We start from the raw sequence: 22,936 nt of genomic DNA on the forward strand, positions 1-22,936 counted from the left end.
TATATATATATATATATATATATATATATATATATATATATATATATATATATATATATATATACATGTTCTATTTATAGTCCTGCAGTAGGTTGTAGTGCCATAGACAGGTAGATTAGATTTGTCCATGTACAAGGGGAGACAATGGATGTTAAAAGTAAAAACCATCAAACAGCAGGGGCGGAGAATCGAGAAATTGTGATCGTGGTTGCCGAGGAGTTAAGGGACTTTACGAGCACCTAGTTTTGTCCGGTGACTTTTTTTTTATTTCGCCACGTCGTCCTCTCATCCTCCCCCCCCCCCTACACCCACGGGTGGTTCCTGCGAAGGTTTTATGCTAGGAATGTGAGTACACGACGGCCTAACGCCGGGAATCACGTGTCACACTGCGCAGTGTGTTCTATATTTAGAAGCAGTTCCTTAAAACCGGACATCACATGGCTACCGGATGTGACGACACCCATTGCATGAGATCATCGTGACGTTCTTAACCCCAGAGTCAGATCATGTACACATAGTGACGTCACATTTAAATACATATACCCATAATCTGTTATGCTTACACATACATCTACTTCATACAGTCTCCATTAAATCTGACCACAAACATTCCAAGTACAAGAAAAAGTCTGGAAATTTCATCGCAACATTTTGAATTATTCACATTTCCAGTGCAAGCAGTGAATGCATTAGGGGCATGTTCGCACATGTTCTTTAAGCTGAGCAGCCGATCATTTCAAAATTGGGAAAACCCGTTAGCCGCCGGGACTCATCAGCCCTACAGCTGTTCACACACGTTTCACACCCTAACACCAGCCGTAGATTGAATAACCGTCTACCGCGTTAGTGGGAGGGGGGGGGGGGAGGGCTGGCGGATGTCTGACGTAACCATTCCGCTCATCAATGTGTCCGGACGGACCGCTACACGGCTGACTAAATACGTGTGAACTATGCGAGATCACGAGCGCTCCTCGCGCGGTGACGTAGTGAGCGATCAGGGGACGCTACTCAGTGTGCTGGTGACTGACTATTACTTGTCGCCCTTTACCAAGTGGTGCAACAACAAACGAGTAGAGTCAGTGTAAGAAGGTATGTCTCTGCTGGTCGTAATACCATAACATCGATGGTACGGCTAATGAGTTTAGGGTAAGGGTTTGTATCAAAGTACGATTCTAGGCGATATTATCGATTCGGGTTAACCGTACCATAAGATGTACCAATGTTGCCTAACGTTAGATCTAAGCTTGCTCTCTGAGACAGTCATTTAGCAGACGAGCACGCCATTGTTGTTTCATTGTGACTGAGCCATGTTTAGAATAATTTACTGCTATCATGGATGTGTTGGCTGTCTGGTTTGTTGACTGTCTGGTGTGTTGGCTGTCTGGTGTGTTGGCTGATATGTTGTCTGTCTGATGTGTTGGCTGTCTGATGTGTTGGCTGTCTGATGTGTTGGCTGTCTGATGTGTTGACTGTCTGGTTTGTTGACTGTCTGGTTTGTTGACTGTCTGGTGTGTTGGCTGATATGTTGTCTGTCTGATGTGTTGGCTGTCTGATGTGTTGGCTGTCTGATGTGTTGGCTGTCTGATGTGTTGACTGTCTGATGTGTTGGCTGTCTGGTGTGTTGTCTGTCTGGTGTTTTGTCTGTCTGCTGTGTTGTCTGTCTGGTGTGTTGTCTGTCTGATGTGTTGGCTGTCTGATGTGTTGGCTGTCTGATGTGTTGGCTGTCTGATGTGTTGGCTGATGTGTTGGCTGTCTGATGTGTTGGCTGTCTGATGTGTTGGCTGTCTGATGTGTTGGCTGTCTGATGTGTTGGCTGTCTGATGTGTTGTCTGTCTAATGTGTTGTCTGTCTGATGTGTTGGCTGTCTGATGTGTTGGCTGTCTGATGTGTTGGCTGTCTGATGTGTTGGTTGTCTGATGTGTTGGTTGTCTGATGTGTAGGCTGTCTTATGTGTTGTCTGTCTGATGTGTTGGTTGTCTGATGTGTTGGTTGTCTGATGTGTAGGCTGTCTTATGTGTTGTCTGTCTGATGTGTTGGCTGTCTGATGTGTTGGCTGTCTGATGTGTTGTCTGATGTGTTGTCTGATGTGTTGTCTGATGTGTTGTCTGATGTGTTGTCTGTCTGATGTGTTGGCTGTCTGATGTGTTGGCTGTCTGATGTGTTGGCTGTCTGATGTGTTGTCTGATGTGTTGTCTGATGTGTTGGCTGTCTGATGTGTTGGCTGTCTGATGTGTTGGCTGTCTGATGTGTTGGCTGTCTGGTGTGTTGTCACTTTTGCCATGTCTTATGTTTTAAATTTAAACGCTTGGCGTCAATCTGTCCGACACGTCTGTCTTTTGGACACGTCAAGCGGACAGTGCTCTACTATACCACATAATGCCCTTAAGTGCCCCAGATGCCCCCACAAAATGCCCCATGATGCCTCAAATAAACCTACCAAATGCCCTGAATTCCCCCCCCCCCCCCATGTCAACAGATTCAGTTGAGTAAGACCGCGAACGTTTGAGCGTGTTTAATTTATGAAGTGTTTCAATCACTAGCTGTGTCTTTACCTACATGTGTCTTTACCTACCTGTATTTTTACCTACATACTAGATCTGCATGTCATTGAGGTAGAGAAAAAGCGAAGACAAAAAAATGTTCATAATCAAATTTCAATAAAATCTTCAAGCCGAACACAAGTTGTCGCCCTCAAGTCTACACATTTGTAACGTCACCACGAGTGTCTGACGCGGGGCCGTCTGCCTCCTGTCTGACTTGTCTCCCCTTGCTGTGATTGACTCGTCTCCCCTTGCTGTGACGGGGCGGATGATTGTTTTTCCCCCGTGACGCGTCTGTCAACTGCTCACTGATTTTCCCCTCCGCGGTGATCTCCCGTGTACTATTTCAAAGATGTTTCGTTTCGCTCGCTCCAACATTTTCACCGCACCCATTAGCTCCGTGCGGGGAGAAGTTATCTTACACAGCTGCGGACAAGCCTGATTCTTTTTTCACGAGTTTCTCAAATCCACTTTTAGTATAACCTTTGTTCACACACACACACACACACACACACACACACATACATACATACACACACAAACACAGACACACACGAACGTTCTATTTTATATCCTAGATACGCCAGTTTAACTAGTTATCGCACTATCACCGTGAAGATTTAAAACAAAAACAAAACGGTTGTCGACGTCTTTAAAGACACACTTCCCCCCAACCCCTTCCCCACACACACACAAATGCCGCACACAAACACCCATTATACTTTCCCCCTCTACAATGCAGGGGAGATAAAAATAAAATCTCTCAAGACGTTCCTAATTTCAATTTTTTTTTCACCTGTTGAACAGGCATTCACCTGGCGCGTCTATTAATCCCTGCGTCGCTTCTCATCATCAATTGTCTCCCGTTGTCTAATAAACCTGCATTCCCCCTACACGTGTTGTCTTCCCTTGGAAGCCTTATCCCCGGGGTTTATTTAGCTGCTGTTACTCGTCGAGACGAAATTCCCAGTAGTTCTTATTAGGGGGGGGGGTGTTTTAAAGATTTTTTTAAAGCAAGTTGTTTGGTGATTGGGAGAGGGGGGGGGTCTGACTGGCCATTGCATTCTGAGACGTAAAAAATGAGTTGACACCTAAAGGTCAAGTGCACCTTTAGTCGTCTGCCAGCGGGAAATTTTCAAACGTTTAAAGGTACGTGAGTAGCCCATGTGTGGTGGAGTGGTGTGGACACGTTTGTTATGGTGGAGTGGTAGAGTGGTGTGGACACGTTTGTTATGGTGGAGTGGTGTGGACACGTTTGTTATGGTGGAGTGGTGGAGTGGTGTGGACACGTTTGTTATAGTGGAGTGGTGGAGTGGTGTGGACACGTTTGTTGTGGTGGAGTGGTGTGGACACGTTTGTTATGGTGGAGTGGTGGAGTGGTGTGGACACGTTTGTTATGGTGGAGTGGTGGAGTGGTGTGGACACGTTTGTTATGGTGGAGTGGTGTGGACACGTTTGTTATGGTTGAGTGGTGGAGTGGTGTGGACACGTTTGTTGTGGTGGAGTGGTGTGGACACGTTTGTTATGGTGGAGTGGCGTGGACACGTTTGTTATGGTGGAGTGGTGTGGACAAGTTTGTTGTGGTGGAGTGGTGGAGTGGTGTGGACACGTATGTTATGGTGGAGTGGTGGAGTGGTGTGGACACGTTTGTTCTGGTGAAGTGGTGGAGTGGTGTGGAAACGTTTGTTATGGTGGAGTGGTGGAGTGGTGTGGACACGTTTGTTATGGTGGAGTGGTGTGGACACGTTTGTTATGGTGGAGTGGTGGAGTGGTGTGGACACGTTTGTTATGGTGGAGTGGTGGAGTGGTGTGGACACGTTTGTTATGGTGGAGTGGTGGAGTGGTGTGGACACGTTTGTTATGGTGGAGTGGTGGAGTGGTGTGGACACGTTTGTTATGGTGGAGTGGTGTGGACACGTTTGTTATGGTGGAGTGGTGTGGACACGTTTGTTATGGTGGAGTGGTGGAGTGGTGTGGACACGTTTGTTGTGGTGGAGTGGTGTGGACACGTTTGTTATGGTGGAGTGGTGGAGTATTTTGAAGATTTCATTCGACAAATGGAACTCTATAATCTGGAACCAAGATATTATCCCCCTTTCGCTGTTACTTCTCTTATTTCCCTCCCATTGGGGTTATGGTTATAGTGAATGATAGAATGAGGATTAGGATGTTTTCTAGATTTTTCCGGTTACCGTAATTAGTATTCCATAGAAGTCTAGACAGAGTATCAAATGCCATTTTTTTTCTTTCATGGTTTTTCTAAAATCCCGTGTATAATACGTATTCTCCAAAGCGAGAGGGGGGGGGGGGGTAATTACCATGCGGAAGGTGGACCTGCAACCTACTGGCAAGGGTAATGATCGGGGGGGGGGGGGGGGGTCCTAGACCAGTGCACATGTGAAGGTCACAGTCACATCTATTTGTCACACATTCGATCTACCCATTATTCCTCCCCCATCCAATCCAATCGACCCATCTAATCCACCTACCCTAATCCACCCATCTAATCCACCTACCCTAATCCACCCATCTAATCCACCTACCCTAATCCACCCATCTAATCCACCTACCCTAATCCACCCATCTAATCCACCTACCCTAATCCACCCATCTAATCCACCTACCCTAATCCACCCATCTAATCCAATCGACCCAACTAATCCACCTACCCTAATCCACCCATCTAATCCAACAAATGTCCCTCAACCTGCAAGTAAACAATTCTCAAATAACTGGTACACAGGGTGGGGAGTCCTACAAATTCTCAAATAACTGGTACACAGGGTGGGGAGTCCTACAAATTCTCAAATAACTGGTACACAGGGTGGGGAGTCCTACAAATTCTCAAATAACTGGTACACAGGGTGGGGAGTCCTACAAATTCTCAAATAACGGGTACACAGGGTGGGGAGTCCTACAAATTACTAGAGGGTGATCTCCTTGATGGATGGCTGTTTGCTTAACCCCTACCCCCTCCACCCAGCACCCCACACGCCACATACACTTTACTCTCCCCCCCCCCCCCCACATTTGTGGGCTTACCCAAGCCGCACACGAAAAACGCACTGTCAATACAATTCCCAGAGTCTCTGCCTCATATAACAACAGTTGGCGGCCCTTATAACAACAGTTGGCGGCCCTTATAACAGTTCATGGCCCATGTACCATCAACAACATCAACAAACAGACCAACGCAACCGGAACAAGATGAAGGACTCCCTGTCAAACTACACTTCCGGTTCTTGTGAGGCGGCACTGGATTATCCCCCCTGGCTTAACACAACAAGTTAACTAAGCTGAAGGGGCGATAATCAGCGGTGGCTAATGGTAGGGGGAGGCAACTAAGAGAAGGTTTGTTTTGTTTCTGGGCGACTGAAGATCCAACCTTTCAATTTATAATACCACGTGACAGTCTCGTCAATCCGTTGACCGGAAGCACGAGATCCAGAAACGTGACGCCATCTTGAAACTAAAATAACGCGTATGTAAAGCTATTAATTTTACATTACGTCCAAAATAGTTTTTTGTAAAGCTATTAATTTTACATTACGTCCAAAATATTTTTTGTAAAGCTATTAACTTTACATTACGTCCAAAATATTTTTTGTAAAGCTATTAACTTTACATTACGTCCAAAATATTTTTTGTAAATTCCGTGGTTTTTTTTTGCAACGTCATTTCGTCACGTGATATGTAGATGATGTCAACTCTAAGGCTGAACGCCCTCTGCTGGCGCTCAAAGTTTGAGTCGTGTTCCATCATGTCCAGAAGTCCACAGCGGTCAATGTACATTTCCAAAGAGGGGTCTGTTGAGTGTTTAGATGGATGACCGGATGCATTTTCCACTGGGTGTCAAGAAGACCGTATGGATTGGTGTCCGGATGGGTATCCAGGGGATTGTCCGTTAGACTGTACATATGATTGTGTGTGTTCTGATGTGTGCGTTTGGGTGTCCGCACGGGGTGTCTAACGGAACGGGTCGTCTGGTCATCGCTTGCCGGGTCCGACCGTCCGAGGTGGGAACACAGAGCGCTGTGTGGGTCACACAACGTTTAAATATGTTTAGCAGTCTTACAGTACTCCTGCCTTACAGTATTTCTGTCTTACAGTATTCCTGTCTTACGGTATTCCTGTCTTACGGTATTTCTGTCTTACAGTTATTCCTGTCTTACAGTATTTCTGTCTTACGGTACTCCTGTTTTAGAGTATTTATGTCTTACAATATTTCTGACTAACAATATTTCTGTCTAACAATATTTCTGTCTTAAAATATTTCTGTCTTAAAATATTTCTGTCTTACAATATTTCTGTCTTACAATATTTACTTAAACGCTTTCTGTTATTTGATCCAACAAAAATATCAGCGGTCGAAAATATCAGAGTCGGCTTCACATCTTCAAAGTGTGGGGTAGGGGTGGGATTGTAGGAAAAAAAGTCACAGGAAAAAAAAAACACAGGAAAAAAAACACAGAAAAAAAGTCACAGGAAAAAAAGTCACAAATATATATTTGCATGATATTTGTTAATACTTTTATGTATTAAATATTTAGAGTGCAAATTAACCTAGGATTAATTAAATGTAATGTAATGTGTGTAGGCTGTATACGCATAGGAATTTTTATAATTCATCTAAAATATGTATTATGAAGTATGTAGATTGTAGTTATTTTAAACTTAAGATTAGTAGCATTTAATAGAATGCTCCAAAGTCTACGTTTTTCATCGTGTTTTTTTAAATACCAATATTAAATTACCGTGAAATGGTAAGTTCGTCGAACTTGCTGCCCTCAACTCATGGCAACAATAGTTATGTTTAGTTCAACCACCTTTACTGCCCACATTTATCACGCTCATTACATAACAAAACTGAGGATCAAAACAGAAAGCCGACAAGGTTCAAAGGCTGTCATTGACGCGTAACGTCAACAACACAAAATATGTTCGGACAATGCCTACTAAGGAGAGGCCGACCAGAGAATAGCCTACGGCAAAATTTGCCTAAATTTCTTTTATCATTAACTTTTCTACCGCGTATTTAACTAAATAAATACGTAACAAGTTGAGATTGTTGTGTAAATTATCTTAGAGTATTTTTACTTACAATTGTTATAAATCATAATGCTTTTAACATCTATAAATAATTTATGCTATAAAAAATACAACCCACAACAATAAAAATACAAAATTTTACAATTCTTAACAAATTAATAAAAATATTTATAAAAAGATTTTTGTGACTTTTTTTCTGTGACTTTATTTCTGTGACTTTTTTTCCGATAAAATTTTTCCACTGTGACTTTTTTTCTGTGACTTTTTTTCCTAGCAAAAACTGTGACTTTTTTTCTGTGTTTTTTTTTCCTGTGACTTTTTTTCCGTTTACCAGGGGTGGGGGTATTTTAAAATGTAAGCTACATCCTTCCCCACCCTCCTCCACCCACCCCAGGCGGTGGCCAAGTGTCAGACCAAAACCTAGCTTAAAGAGACATTCTACTTCACCTACACCCTCTAAGCTAAATATGGGTTGTTGTTAATAGCGTGGGATCGTCTGCGATGGTTTTGGCGGTGTGTGTGTGTGTGTGTGTGTGTGGTGTGTGTGTGTGTGTGTGTGTGTGTGTGTGTGTGTGTGCGTGTTTACTGCAGGCGCCAGCAGATATAAATAACTTTCTACAAACATTTTTTAGTTCCAACTTGAATCAAGCGGGGAATCCGATCGTTCGCCATTACTTATACAACATTTATTTAGGGTAAGGTTTTAACAATTCTCTAATTGCCGATTGTTATCCATCAGTTATCCAGACTCGATTCCTCCATCCACGTGGATAAGAGGAAACAGCTGACAGCACGTGACAGGTCCAGAGTGACGTCAGCGAGACGGGACAGGTGTGCTTAATTAGACTTACCTGTACGGCGCGCTATCTGTTGGCTTAGACACCTCCATGGAGGCAGAGATTTTTCTCGCTATCTGCGCGTTATCTCCACGATGATCCACCCCCACCCCACGGGCCACCCCATCTTCTGAAGCTTTAAGCGTGTGGACCAATAACTATAATAACCAACATGCTTTAATAGTCAGGTTGGTGTTTTGATTTGTAAAAGGTTTGTTGGTATTTCTATATTCTACCATTTCCGTTCCTTTACACATAGGTTTGTTGGTATTTCTATATTCTACCATTTCCGTTCCTTCACACATACAATGCAGAAAAACATGCTCAATGACAATTTCAATCTGAGGTTGGGGGGGGGGGGGGGGGGGGGCTTTAAAAATTTCCCTGACCTCTTGGACGTTTGCAGTCCACCGCTGCAATATTTTCTGTCCACCGCTAACGGTATAAATCAGACCTAGACAGACCAGGGTTAGGGTACGTGGGTTCCCAGAAAGAACCGCAACGGAAAAAAGCGCAACGGAAAAAAGCGCAAATCAAAAAGCGCAACGGAAATAAGCGCACACGGAAAAAAGCGCAAAGAGAAAAAAGCGCACACAGAAAAAAGCGCAAAGAGAAAAAAGCGCAAACGGAAAAAAGCGCAAAGAGAAAAAAGCGCACACAGAAAAAAGCGCAAACAGAAAAAAGCGCAAACGGAAAAAAGCGCAAAGAGAAAAAAGCGCACATGGAAAAAAGCGCAAAGAGAAAAAAGCGCAAACAGAAAAAAGCGCAAAGAGAAAAAAGCGCACACAGAAAAAAGCGCAAACAGAAAAAAGCGCAAACGGAAAAAAGCGCAAAGAGAAAAAAGCGCAAACGGAAAAAAGCGCAAACAGAAAAAAGCGCACACGGAAAAAAGCGCAAACGGAAAAAAGCGCAAACGGAAAAAAGCGCAAACAGAAAAAAGCGCAAACGGAAAAAAGCGCAAACAGAAAAAAGCGCACACAGAAAAAAGCGCAAGCAGAAAAAAGCGCAAACGGAAAAAAGCGCAAACAGAAAAAAGCGCACACAGAAAAAAGCGCAAACGGAAAAAAGCGCAAACAGAAACAGAAAAATGCGAAACCAGAAAAAACACAACGAAAAATGTGCAAAAGAGAAATTTAGCACAAAGACCATATGGACTAGATGACACATTTATACATGACTGTTAGGGCTGCTGTGAGAGTGTCGTGTTTGATCACGTGATCTACTACCATTTAAAGCGTACCACTACCATCTGCATTCCCATCACCACGATACAGGCGATAATCACTTTACACAATGCCTATTATTTTCTTGGTCAATAATTATTCAACTACTATTCTCGTATAAACATAAAAATATCGACATTACACGAAGTATCTTTCACATTCTCCCTAGTCCGAACTACCTAGCTCGCATACTATAACAACCCGTTCCTATGGCAAAACTTCACTCTCTTTCATCCGCGTCATCAAACATGCATTCGTCATATCTCTCGTAACAACATTCATTCGCACCAAAATAACAATTTTGTATTTAATATTTTTTTCACATCATGACGCACCTACCTACCTACTACCCACCTACCCACCCACCTACCTACCTACCTAACTACCCACTTACCCACCTACCCACCTACCCGCCTACATACTTACCAAACTACCCACCAAAAAAGTATCGGCGAAGTTCGTAAGCTTCGTAAACTGTACTAGACATCTTTTTTTTAATGAAAATCCATTGACATCATTGACATATGTTACATATATGTTACATTTTGCGACAACCTTAATTATTGCGTTGGGCTTGTATGAAAACTCACTTCGAACTAACTCAATTACATGCTATTTATTTTAACATTACACGGTAAGCGTCACCCAACTGTTGTGATGTGAGGCGAGGACAGGTTCGACAATAAACCAACACGAAAGTACGAAAGAGACAAAGATTGCTTATTAGAGAATGGACCCCTTAACTTTCCTAACCCCACCATTTATTATACCCTACCTAACCTCTAAATTTACTGCGCTAAATGTCACTTCTCTCCCAATCGTTCCTATTCTACAGAATTGTGTATACTATTTATTTACATTCTTTAATCTCAATATAACTAAAATAGACTTTAATTTGAAGGGTAATGAAAACATGTAAACAAAAGGGACGCTACTCTAAATCTATGCGAATACTTATATGCAGTGTGGGTGGGTGGATGGATGTGTGGGTGGGTGGATGGATGGGTGTGTGGGTGGGTGGGTGGATGTGTGGATGGGTGGGTGGATGTGTCGGTGGGTGGATGGATGTGTGGGTGGGTGGATGGGTGTGTGGGTGGGTGGATGGATGGGTGTGTGGGTGGGTGGGTGGATGTGTCGGTGGGTGGATGGATGGGTGTGTGGGTGGGTGGGTGGATGTGTGGATGGGTGGGTGGATGTGTCGGTGGGTGGATGGATGTGTGGGTGGGTGGATGGGTGTGTGGGTGGGTGGATGGATGGGTGTGTGGGTGGGTGGGTGGATGGGTGGGTGGATGTGTCGGTGGGTGGATGGATGTGTGGGTGGGTGGATGGGTGTGTGGGTGGGTGGATGGATGGGTGTGTGGGTGGGTGGGTGGATGTGTGGATGGGTGGGTGGATGTGTCGGTGGGTGGATGGATGTGTGGGTGGGTGGATGGATGGGTGTGTGGGTGGGTGGATGGATGGGTGTGTGGGTGGGTGGATGGATGTGTGGGTGAGTGGTACGCTTTAAATGGTAGTAGATCACGTGATCAAACACGACACTCTCACAGCAGCCCTAACAGTCATGTATAAATGTGTCATCTAGTCCATATGGTCTTTGTGCTAAATTTCTCTTTTGCACATTTTTCGTTGTGTTTTTTCTGGTTGCGCATTTTTCTGTTTCTGTTTGCGCTTTTTTCCGTTTGCGCTTTTTTTCTGTGTGCGCTTTTTTCTGTTTGCGCTTTTTTCCGTTTGCGCTTTTTTCTGCTTGCGCTTTTTTCTGTGTGCGCTTTTTTCTGTTTGCGCTTTTTTCCGTTTGCGCTTTTTTCTGTTTGCGCTTTTTTCCGTTTGCGCTTTTTTCCGTTTGCGCTTTTTTCCGTGTGCGCTTTTTTCTGTTTGCGCTTTTTTCCGTTTGCGCTTTTTTCTCTTTGCGCTTTTTTCCGTTTGCGCTTTTTTCTGTTTGCGCTTTTTTCTGTGTGCGCTTTTTTCTCTTTGCGCTTTTTTCTGTTTGCGCTTTTTTCTCTTTGCGCTTTTTTCCATGTGCGCTTTTTTCTCTTTGCGCTTTTTTCCGTTTGCGCTTTTTTCTGTTTGCGCTTTTTTCTGTGTGCGCTTTTTTCTCTTTGCGCTTTTTTCCGTTTGCGCTTTTTTCTCTTTGCGCTTTTTTCTGTGTGCGCTTTTTTCTCTTTGCGCTTTTTTCCGTGTGCGCTTATTTCCGTTGCGCTTTTTGATTTGCGCTTTTTTCCGTTGCGCTTTTTTCCGTTGCGGTTCTTTCCGGCCACCGGGTACGTGGTGGGCTGGGTTAGGTTTAAGACGGAGCTGACTGTGTGGGTTAGGGCGGTCGCTAGCCATACGTTAATTTGGTTGTCCGACAGTTGCTAACGTTAAGTTATTCTACAAATCTAGCTAACCAGAGCTAACCCTAGCTAACCAGAGCTAACCAGAGCTAATTTAGATTTCGTAAACTTGGGAACAGAGCAAAATTTGTTTGAGGAGTGTTGTGTGTGTATGGTACCTGTAGAAGTGTGTGGTGTGTGGGGTAGAGTGCCTGTAGAAGATGTGTGTGGGGGTACAGTACCTGTAGAAGTGTGTGGTGTGTGGGGGTATAGTACCTGTAGAAGTTGGGTGTGGTGTGTGGGGGTATAGTACCTGTAGAAGTTGGGTGTGGTGTGTGGGGGTATAGTACCTGTAAAAGTTGGGCGTGGTGTGTGGGGGTATAGTACCTGTAGAAGTGTGTGGGGGTATAGTACCTGTAAAAGTTGGGCGTGGTGTGTGGGGGTATAGTACCTGTAGAAGTGGTGTGGTGGGTGGGGGTATAGTACCTGTAGAAGTTGGGTGTGGTGTGTGGGGGTATAGTACCTGTAGAAGTGGTGTGGTGTGTGGGGTATAGTACCTGTAGAAGTTGGGTGTGGTGTGTGGGGGGTATAGTACCTGTAGAAGTGGTGTGGTGGGTGGGGGTATAGTACCTGTAGAAGTTGGGCGTGGCGTGTGTGTGTGTGTGGGTATAGTACCTGTAGAAGTTGGGCGTGGTGTGTGGGGGTATAGTACCTGTAGAAGTGGTGTGTGGGGGTATAGTACCTGTAGAAGTTGGGTGGTGTGTGTGTGTGGGGGTATAGTACCTGTAAAACTTGGGCGTGTCGTGTGTGGGGGTATAGTACCTGTAAAACTTGGGTGTGGTGTGTATGGGGGGGTATAGTACCTGTAAAAGTTGGGCGTGGTGTGTATGGGGGGGTATAGTACCTGTAAAAGTTGGGCGTGGTGTGTGTGTGGGGGGTATAGTACCTGTAAAAGTTGGGCGTGGTGTGTGTGTGTGGGGGGGTATAGTACCTGTAGAAGTTGGGTGTGGTGTGTGTGGGGGGGTATAGTACCTGTAAAACTTGGGCGTGGCGTGTGTGTGTGGGTGTGGGTATAGTACCTGTAGAAGTTGGGTGGTGTGTGTTGGGGGGGGGGGGGGGTATAGTACCTGTAGAAGTTGGGTGGTGTGTGTTGGGGGGGATATAGTACCTGTAGAAATTGGGTGTGGTGTGTGGGGGGGGGGGGGTATAGTACCTGTATAAGTTGGGCGTGGTGTGTGGGGGGGTATAGTACCTGTAGAAATTGGGTGTGGTTTGTGTGTGTGTGAGTCAAGATGTTCTGTGTTCTAATACCTGTGAGTGCTATTGAAAACATTTCTATTTCTATGTTCTAATACCTGTGAGTGCTATTGAAAACATTTCTATTTAAACTTTTTCTTGTACTTGAACTATCAATACGAGAGGACGGGGTGGGCGAGGGGCGGGTTGGTCACACAGAAACCAGACTAAGCCAACCATTCAATCTGTTTTACAACTACTTAGACCCCTTGCGCCGACCGTTGGTAGCGTCAGAAAACATGGAGCATTTCTCCCGGGATATTTGCAGTGGTAATCGCCCCATCCCGCCCCCGCGAGTCCTGCATTGTTCGAGCATTGCTTCACGCGTCCAGGTGCGGACTTAGCGCCACAGGTGTCTGGTCGTCAGGTGAAGTCGACAATTTACATGGTGGGGTGGGGGTGCTTTACGGCCGTAGATTTTATTTTACACGGGTAGGCGTAGATCTACCACGATATATGGTGGGTAGGTGAACATCAGACGATAGACAGACGGACGAACGGACAGATATATATCGGACATGTTTGAATGTTGGTAACAATTTGTATGTAAGGGTCGTTCTTAAAGAGAATAAACTGTAGTCGTTCTACTCACCCTATACCAACGGAAACTCATTTTTATCGTGAAAATGTGTAGTGTATTAAAACGGCAAATGGGAATCAATAAGCGTTACTGGAGATAATGTGGTTTTTCTCAAGGCGGGGTTTTTCTTCAATTATAAAAACGAACAAAAAAATTAAATTGGCAAAAATAAAAATAAATAAATGTTAAGGTGGAGATAAACATAAAGGTAAAGATTTAAAAGATTTTATACATTTATGCTTTCAAAAATAAAAATTGTGACATTTTTTTCTTCAATTGTCGCATGTTTGTCTAAAGTTTTATTTGTGGACACGTGCAGTATGACGCATGCGCACTTGTCACTCTATCGGCTCCGATTAAAATGGACGAAAACCTGGCAAGACATATTTGCCCCCCCCCCCCACCCCCTTCAACTTGTTGAATCATCCAGGTGGTAGGGGAACTATGCCAACCTGCTACACACAGACACACACGCGCACACACACACACACCCTTATAAAGATGAATCGCAGATGTTGATGTCTGTTTCTACTCCACCAACCCCCACACCCCCTCCCCCATCTCCACACCCACCAATACCTTAAGCTAATAAAAAATATTTTTAAAATAGATGCTAGTGAACGATTGGGGGGGGGGGGGAGAACTTGTGGTTAATGAAGAAATGGACAAGTTGTTGGAGTTGAAAGGGGTCGAGCCACTAAAGTGGGGGGAGGGGGGAGCGAGGGTGTCGTAACACTGAAGCGGCACCGGTAAAGGTGACAGATTTGTCCAGGGGGGGGGGTACTCCAGGTGTGCAAGCCAAACGATCAAACGCCGTAAGTGCTCGCTGAGTCTCTGTACGGGCTGGGGTTCAGGTGTGTGGATGGGCGGTGGTTCGGGTGTGTGGATGGGCAGGGGTTCAGGTGTGTGGATGGGCTGGGGTTCGGGTGTATGGATGGGCTGGGGTTCGGGTGTGTGGATGGGCAGGGGTTCAGGTGTGTGGATGGGTAGGGGTTCGGGTGTGTGGATGGGCAGGGGTTCAGGTGTATGGATGGGCAGGGGTTCAGGTGTGTGGATGGGTAGGGGTTCGGGTGTGTGGATGGGCAGGGGTTCAGGTGTATGGATGGGCAGGGGTTCAGGTGTGTGGATGGGCAGGGGTTCGGGTGTGTGGATGGGCAGGGGTTCAGGTGTGTGGATGGGCAGGGGTTCGGGTGTGTGGATGGGCAGGGGTTCGGGTGTGTGGATGGGCGGGGGTTCAGGTGTACGCTGACGTTATATGCCGTGCCGCACCGTGCCCTATGACGGCCATTTTGTCACGACCAATACAAGAGCCATCACCTGGCGACTTACGGCGTTTTACCGGAGTTTGCTTGATCAGCTGGGTAAGACACCCCCTCCCTCCCCGTCCGGTTATTGACAGTACGGTCGTGGGAACGTCGCCAGGTGTTTGGGGGTGGCGATCCTGCTACCTGCGCCGGGAGGGACGGGGGGCTTTATGGGGAGGGGGCGGACAATATAACGGCAGTGTCGCAACAGGGTTAATGATCTTTTACTGGTGTGGAATCGTCGTCACCGCCCCCCCCCCCCCCCCCCACACACACACCCAACAAAATTTCCTTATGGTTCATTTAATTAGAGGCTATTTGTGTAGAAGAGGGACAAGATTTTGCGCCAGCAAGATGGCAGTAATTAGTTGATTAGTTAATTAGTTCAGCTTCGTTAGACGATCTGTCGGAGATCACTTAACCAAAATGTCGGTTCGACATGCGGCCATCAATAGCTAGCAGTCACATAACATCTTATAATAACATATGACCCCATAAACCCTTGACACTTAACCCAATATAATATTGACACACATACATAATGAAACAAATAAACCAAATGCCACCGAAACCATTTATCTAATAAGACGAATAAGCTAATGACACCCAACCCACCATAGACCTAATGACACCCACCCCATAGACCTAATGACACCCACCCCACCATAGACCTAATGACACCCACCCCATAGACCTAATGACACCCACCCCACCATAGACCTAATGACACCCACACCATAGACCTAATGACACCCACCCCATAGACCTAATGACACCCACCCCACCATAGACCTAATGACACCCACCCCATAGACCTAATGACACCCACCCCATAGACCTAATGACACCCACCCCATAGACCTAATGACACCCACCCCATAGACCTAATGACACCCACCCCATAGACCTAATGACACCCACCCCACCATAGACCTAATGACACCCACCCATAGACCTAATGACACCCACACCATAGACCTAATGACACTCACCCCATAGACCTAATGACACCCCACCATAGACCTAATGACACCCCACCATAGACCTAATGACACCCACCCATAGACCTAATGACACCCACACCATAGACCTAATGACACCCACCCCATAGACCTAATGACACCCACCCCACCATAGACCTAATGACACCCACCCCATAGACCTAATGACACCCACCCCATAGACCTAATGACACCCACCCCATAGACCTAATGACACCCACCCCATAACCTAATGACACCCACCCCACCATAGACCTAATGACACCCACCCCACCATAGACCTAATGACACCCACCCCATAGACCTAATGACACCATACCCCATAGACCTAAAGACACCCACCCCATAGACCTAATGACACCCACCCCATAGACCTAATGACACCCACCCCATAGACCTAATGACACCCACCCCATTACACCCACCCCATAGACCTAATGACACCCACACCATAGACCTAATGACACCCACCCCATAGACCTAATGACACCCATCCCACCATAGACCTAATGACACCCACCCCATAGACCTAATGACACCCACCCCATAACCTAATGACACTCACCCCACCATAGACCTAATGACACCCACCCCATAGACCTAATGACACCCACCCCATAGACCTAATGACACCCGTCCCATTGACCTAATGCCACACCCTTTAATAACACCCCCCCCCCCCCCCCCCATCTACCCAATGAACCTATTGAAACCTATTGAAACCTCTCAAACCTCTCTATACTAGCGGCTCTAGACCAACACCTGCGCACCTGCCACAGGTGTTCCAAACAATTGTGACGTCACACGGACACAGCGAGGTGTTCAGAGATCAAGAAGAACGGCTTAAGGTTAGGGTTTGTTATTCAAGTCTGAACATATGTCTCTGCTACACTTTAATAGTTGGTGGGGAGGGGGGGGGGGAAGCCGGTATACAAGTGAACCTTTGAAAATAGAACGCCAATCAAAAGTGTGTATGGGCCTATCATGGACAAATTACTGATCTCAAGATAATCATTTCTTTACCAGATCCGGTTTTAGATCGCAAGCTCACTTTAATGTTCAAATGGGTATACACAAATGGTCTATGGAGCCCCAAATAAATGCTCTATGGAGCCCAAAATAAATGTTGTATGGAGCCCCAAATAAATGTTCAATGTAGCCCCAAATAAATGCTCTATGGAGCCCAAAATATTGTATGGAAACACAAATGTTCGATACAGACAAAGATCCCAAACAAAGTTGGCCAAAGTTTTGATGTGTCTGATAAAGAAACAAGTAGCCGTGAAGTAGGCGATAATTAGCCACAAAATAGCCACGAGACAACCAACAAATAGCCACCTATAGCCAACCATACCATGGTTTCACATAACCGCCATTACAATTTGACCTTACAATTTGACCTTACATTGAGATAAAAATGGAACTGACCTCCAGCACATTTTCCAGGATGCTTGACCTTGACATTTTTCCGGTCACATTTTTTCGCCCTCTTGAGGTCACAGCGTGAGGGGTAGGTGACGCCATCCGTGCCGCACACCGCCTGGGCCGCGCTGCCCGCACAGCTCATGTTACACCGTGACGCCATGAGCGAGTGGAACAAACCCTGGTCAGACGGAGAGAAAAGTTTTAGTCAGGGGGTGGAACAAACCCTGGTCAGACGGAGAGAAAAGTTTAGGGGGTGGAACAAACCCTGGTGGGGGGGGGGGATGTTAGTATGGGATAGAGCGAGATAGTTAGAATGGGATTGTGTGTTGCTGTCAGATGGAAGCTCAGATGTTTAGGAGGGTTGTTCACATGGGAAAGTGGGTGGGGGTGGGGTGAGGATTAGTGTATGAGTGTTGAGTTATTGTTAAGGCCAGTACACTCAAAATGTAATTAGTGATTAACTTAATCGTATTGATTAATATATTGATAGGATATTTTTTTACTGGTGTAAGGTTCCTAAAGACTGTCAACATTGGTCAACCATCTGTCAACCATCTGTCAACCATCTGTCAACCATCTGTCAACCATCTGTCAACCATCTGTCAACCATCTGTCAACCATCTGTCAACCATCTGTCAACCATCTGTCAACCATCTGTCAACCATCTGTCAGTTACACAACAGACATAGATGACAGGGAGTAAGGTAAGCTACACAATAGGAAATTAGTGGGTGCACCTTTAAAACGTGGACTCACAAGTTATGTGTGAGGGGCCATCTGGCCATGTGTGAGGTGCCATCTGGCCATGTGTGAGGTGCCATCTGGCCATGTGTGAGGGGCCATCTGGCCATGTGTGAGGGGCCATCTGGCCATGTGTGAGGGGCCATCTGGCCATGTGTGAGGTCATGTGTGAGGTGCCATCTGGCCATGTGTGAGGGGCCATCTGGCCATGTGTGAGAGGCCATCTGGCCATGTGTGAGGGGCCATCTGGCCATGTGTGAGGTCATGTGTGAGGTGCCATCTGGCCATGTGTGAGGGGCCATCTGGCCATGTGTGAGAGGCCATCTGGCCATGTGTGAGGGGCCATCTGGCCATGTGTGAGGTCATGTGTGAGGTGCCATCTGGCCATGTGTGAGGGGCCATCTGGCCATGTGTGAGAGGCCATCTGGCCATGTGTGAGGGGCCATCTGGCCATGTGTGAGGTCATGTGTGAGGTGCCATCTGGCCATGTGTGAGGGGCCATCTGGCCATGTGTGAGGGGCCATCTGGCCATGTGTGAGGGGCCATCTGGCCATGTGTGAGGTCATGTGTGAGGTCATGTGTGAGGTGCCATCTGGCCATGTGTGAGAGGCCATCTGGCCATGTGTGAGAGGCCATCTGGCCATGTGTGAGGGGCCATCTGGCCATGTGTGAGGGGCCATCTGGCCATGTGTGAGGTGCCATCTGGCCATGTGTGAGGGGCCATCTGGCCATGTGTGAGGTCATGTGTGAGGTGCCATCTGGCCATGTGTGAGGGGCCATCTGGCCATGTGTGAGAGGCCATCTGGCCATGTGTGAGGGGCCATCTGGCCATGTGTGAGGTCATGTGTGAGGTGCCATCTGGCCATGTGTGAGGGGCCATCTGGCCATGTGTGAGAGGCCATCTGGCCATGTGTGAGGGGCCATCTGGCCATGTGTGAGGTCATGTGTGAGGTGCCATCTGGCCATGTGTGAGGGGCCATCTGGCCATGTGTGAGAGGCCATCTGGCCATGTGTGAGGGGCCATCTGGCCATGTGTGAGGTCATGTGTGAGGTGCCATCTGGCCATGTGTGAGGGGCCATCTGGCCATGTGTGAGGGGCCATCTGGCCATGTGTGAGGTCATGTGTGAGGTCATGTGTGAGGTGCCATCTGGCCATGTGTGAGAGGCCATCTGGCCATGTGTGAGAGGCCATCTGGCCATGTGTGAGGGGCCATCTGGCCATGTGTGAGGGGCCATCTGGCCATGTGTGAGGTGCCATCTGGCCATGTGTGAGGGGCCATCTGGCCATGTGTGAGGTCATGTGTGAGGTGCCATCTGGCCATGTGTGAGGGGCCATCTGGCCATGTGTGAGAGGCCATCTGGCCATGTGTGAGGGGCCATCTGGCCATGTGTGAGGTCATGTGTGAGGTGCCATCTGGCCATGTGTGAGGGGCCATCTGGCCATGTGTGAGAGGCCATCTGGCCATGTGTGAGGGGCCATCTGGCCATGTGTGAGGTCATGTGTGAGGTGCCATCTGGCCATGTGTGAGGGGCCATCTGGCCATGTGTGAGAGGCCATCTGGCCATGTGTGAGGGGCCATCTGGCCATGTGTGAGGTCATGTGTGAGGTGCCATCTGGCCATGTGTGAGGGGCCATCTGGCCATGTGTGAGGGGCCATCTGGCCATGTGTGAGGTCATGTGTGAGGTCATGTGTGAGGTGCCATCTGGCCATGTGTGAGAGGCCATCTGGCCATGTGTGAGAGGCCATCTGGCCATGTGTGAGGGGCCATCTGGCCATGTGTGAGGGGCCATCTGGCCATGTGTGAGGTGCCATCTGGCCATGTGTGAGGGGCCATCTGGCCATGTGTGAGGTCATGTGTGAGGTGCCATCTGGCCATGTGTGAGGGGCCATCTGGCCATGTGTGAGAGGCCATCTGGCCATGTGTGAGGGGCCATCTGGCCATGTGTGAGGTCATGTGTGAGGTGCCATCTGGCCATGTGTGAGGGGCCATCTGGCCATGTGTGAGAGGCCATCTGGCCATGTGTGAGGGGCCATCTGGCCATGTGTGAGGTCATGTGTGAGGTGCCATCTGGCCATGTGTGAGGGGCCATCTGGCCATGTGTGAGAGGCCATCTGGCCATGTGTGAGGGGCCATCTGGCCATGTGTGAGGTCATGTGTGAGGTGCCATCTGGCCATGTGTGAGGGGCCATCTGGCCATGTGTGAGGGGCCATCTGGCCATGTGTGAGGTCATGTGTGAGGTCATGTGTGAGGTGCCATCTGGCCATGTGTGAGAGGCCATCTGGCCATGTGTGAGAGGCCATCTGGCCATGTGTGAGGGGCCATCTGGCCATGTGTGAGGGGCCATCTGGCCATGTGTGAGGTGCCATCTGGCCATGTGTGAGAGGCCATCTGGCCATGTGTGAGGTGCCATCTGGCCATGTGTGAGGGGCCATCTGGCCATGTGTGAGGTCATGTGTGAGGTGCCATCTGGCCATGTGTGAGGGGCCATCTGGCCATGTGTGAGAGGCCATCTGGCCATGTGTGAGGGGCCATCTGGCCATGTGTGAGGTCATGTGTGAGGTGCCATCTGGCCATGTGTGAGGGGCCATCTGGCCATGTGTGAGGGGCCATCTGGCCATGTGTGAGGGGCCATCTGGCCATGTGTGAGGTCATGTGTGAGGTCATGTGTGAGGTGCCATCTGGCCATGTGTGAGAGGCCATCTGGCCATGTGTGAGAGGCCATCTGGCCATGTGTGAGGGGCCATCTGGCCATGTGTGAGGTCATGTGTGAGGTGCCATCTGGCCATGTGTGAGGGGCCATCTGGCCATGTGTGAGGGGCCATCTGGCCATGTGTGAGGGGCCATCTGGCCATGTGTGAGGTCATGTGTGAGCTGCCATCTGGCCATGTGTGAGGGGCCATCTGGCCATGTGTGAGGGGCCATCTGGCCATGTGTGAGGGGCCATCTGGCCATGTGTGAGGTGCCATCTGGCCATGTGTGAGAGGCCATCTGGCCATGTGTGAGGGGCCATCTGGCCATGTGTGAGGTCATGTGTGAGGTGCCATCTGGCCATGTGTGAGGTCATGTGTGAGGTGCCATCTGGCCATGTGTGAGGGGCCATCTGGCCATGTGTGAGGTCATGTGTGAGGTGCCATCTGGTCATGTGTGAGAGGCCATCTGGCCATGTGTGAGGTGCCATCTGGCCATGTGTGAGGGGCCATCTGGCCATGTGTGAGGTCATGTGTGAGAGGCCATCTGGCCATGTGTGAGGGGCCATCTGGCCATGTGTGAGGTCATGTGTGAGGTGCCATCTGGTCATGTGTGAGGTCATGTGTGAGGTGCCATCTGGCCATGTGTGAGGTGCCATCTGGCCATGTGTGAGGTCATGTGTGAGGTGCCATCTGGTCATGTGTGAGGTGCCATCTGGCCATGTGTGAGGGGCCATCTGGCCATGTGTGAGGGGCCATCTGGCCATGTGTGAGGTGCCATCTGGCCATGTGTGAGAGGCCATCTGGCCATGTGTGAGGGGCCATCTGGCCATGTGTGAGGGGCCATCTGGCCATGTGTGAGGTCATGTGTGAGGTGCCATCTGGCCATGTGTGAGGGGCCATCTGGCCATGTGTGAGGGGCCATCTGGCCATGTGTGAGGGGCCATCTGGCCATGTGTGAGGGGCCATCTGGCCATGTGCAGGCCAGGCAAGACGCTGAATTCAATGGCCAAGTCGGTTTCGCGTTCAACCTGCATCCCAGCGGTCCGCATGACATGCTAGTCGGTGTCATTTGTCCTAGTCAGTGTCATTTGTCCCAGTCAGTGTCATTTGTCCCAGTCAGTGTCATTTGTCCCAGTCAGTGTCATTTGTCCTAGTCGGTGTCATTTATGTCACGTCAGAGTCAAGAAATGACAGGCGATGTTGTAGATAGCTAATGTGGCATTTGACATTGGGACTCACAACATTTAGAGTCGAACACATCGATTGATTTGATGATCCGGTCCTGATGGAGGTAAATCTACAACCGTCCCCTACACTCACACAAAAGCCTTACATAGGCGTAGCGGCGCTGGGGGCCAACTTTTCGCTGCCTTCTCGTACATAGTCAACAACAAATGCAGAACGAATTATACTGGTTGAAGAATCAGTAATAACCGGTGTAATGATAGTGCTACCGTCATGACGTTCTGATTAGAATCAGCAGCGATAAAATGCGTTTTAACATTCTATGTCAATGTGGAATTCAAATACAATGTCAAAAAAATTCATTCAGGATTTATAGCTACATGTGAAGTCTCTTTTCTGTATGGCTCAGAATTAGGAATGAAATAAGAGGATGGAAAAAGTGGTGGTTAGGGCACAATATCAGAAAGACTAGCAGGTGCTAGTGTGAAGTCCACATGGAAAGAGGAAGAGAAGGAGAAAAAAAAGTTTTGAAGAAAATCGTTTTAGAGATGGGGGAGTTTAAAATTATCGTTAGGGTGAAAAAAGTAACAAATCAGTAGCAGTCGTCATGCTGTACCATTTTTACCTCGTTTAATAGGTCGAGTGAATATCGCAGTATTAGGACTTGTTATGAAACAATCAAAGTCTGATCTATCCGGTACAATATCCTAATTTTCTTAGATCTTAAAATTTCAGCAGAGAGAATCGCCTTCA

The 22,936-nt window shown here is 47.6% G+C and overlaps 1 protein-coding gene across 4 annotated transcripts in view; it reads right to left on the minus strand.

The window, feature by feature from the left end:
* The window catches only part of LOC131941207 (SPARC-related modular calcium-binding protein 1), a 72,318-nt gene that overhangs the window by 38,908 nt on the left and 10,474 nt on the right, over window positions 1–22,936 (minus strand). For all 4 annotated transcript variants that reach the window (XM_059300250.1, XM_059300252.1, XM_059300251.1 and 1 more), the window contains exon 2: window positions 17,567–17,741. In XM_059300250.1, the coding sequence (XP_059156233.1) occupies window positions 17,567–17,741 (175 nt within the window). The remainder of the gene's footprint in view (window positions 1–17,566; window positions 17,742–22,936) is intronic.

Source organism: Physella acuta, unplaced genomic scaffold, assembly GCF_028476545.2.
Source record: "Physella acuta isolate Inbredline_101_S28 unplaced genomic scaffold, ASM2847654v3 ptg000353l, whole genome shotgun sequence".
NCBI classification, from domain to species: domain Eukaryota; kingdom Metazoa; phylum Mollusca; class Gastropoda; family Physidae; genus Physella; species Physella acuta.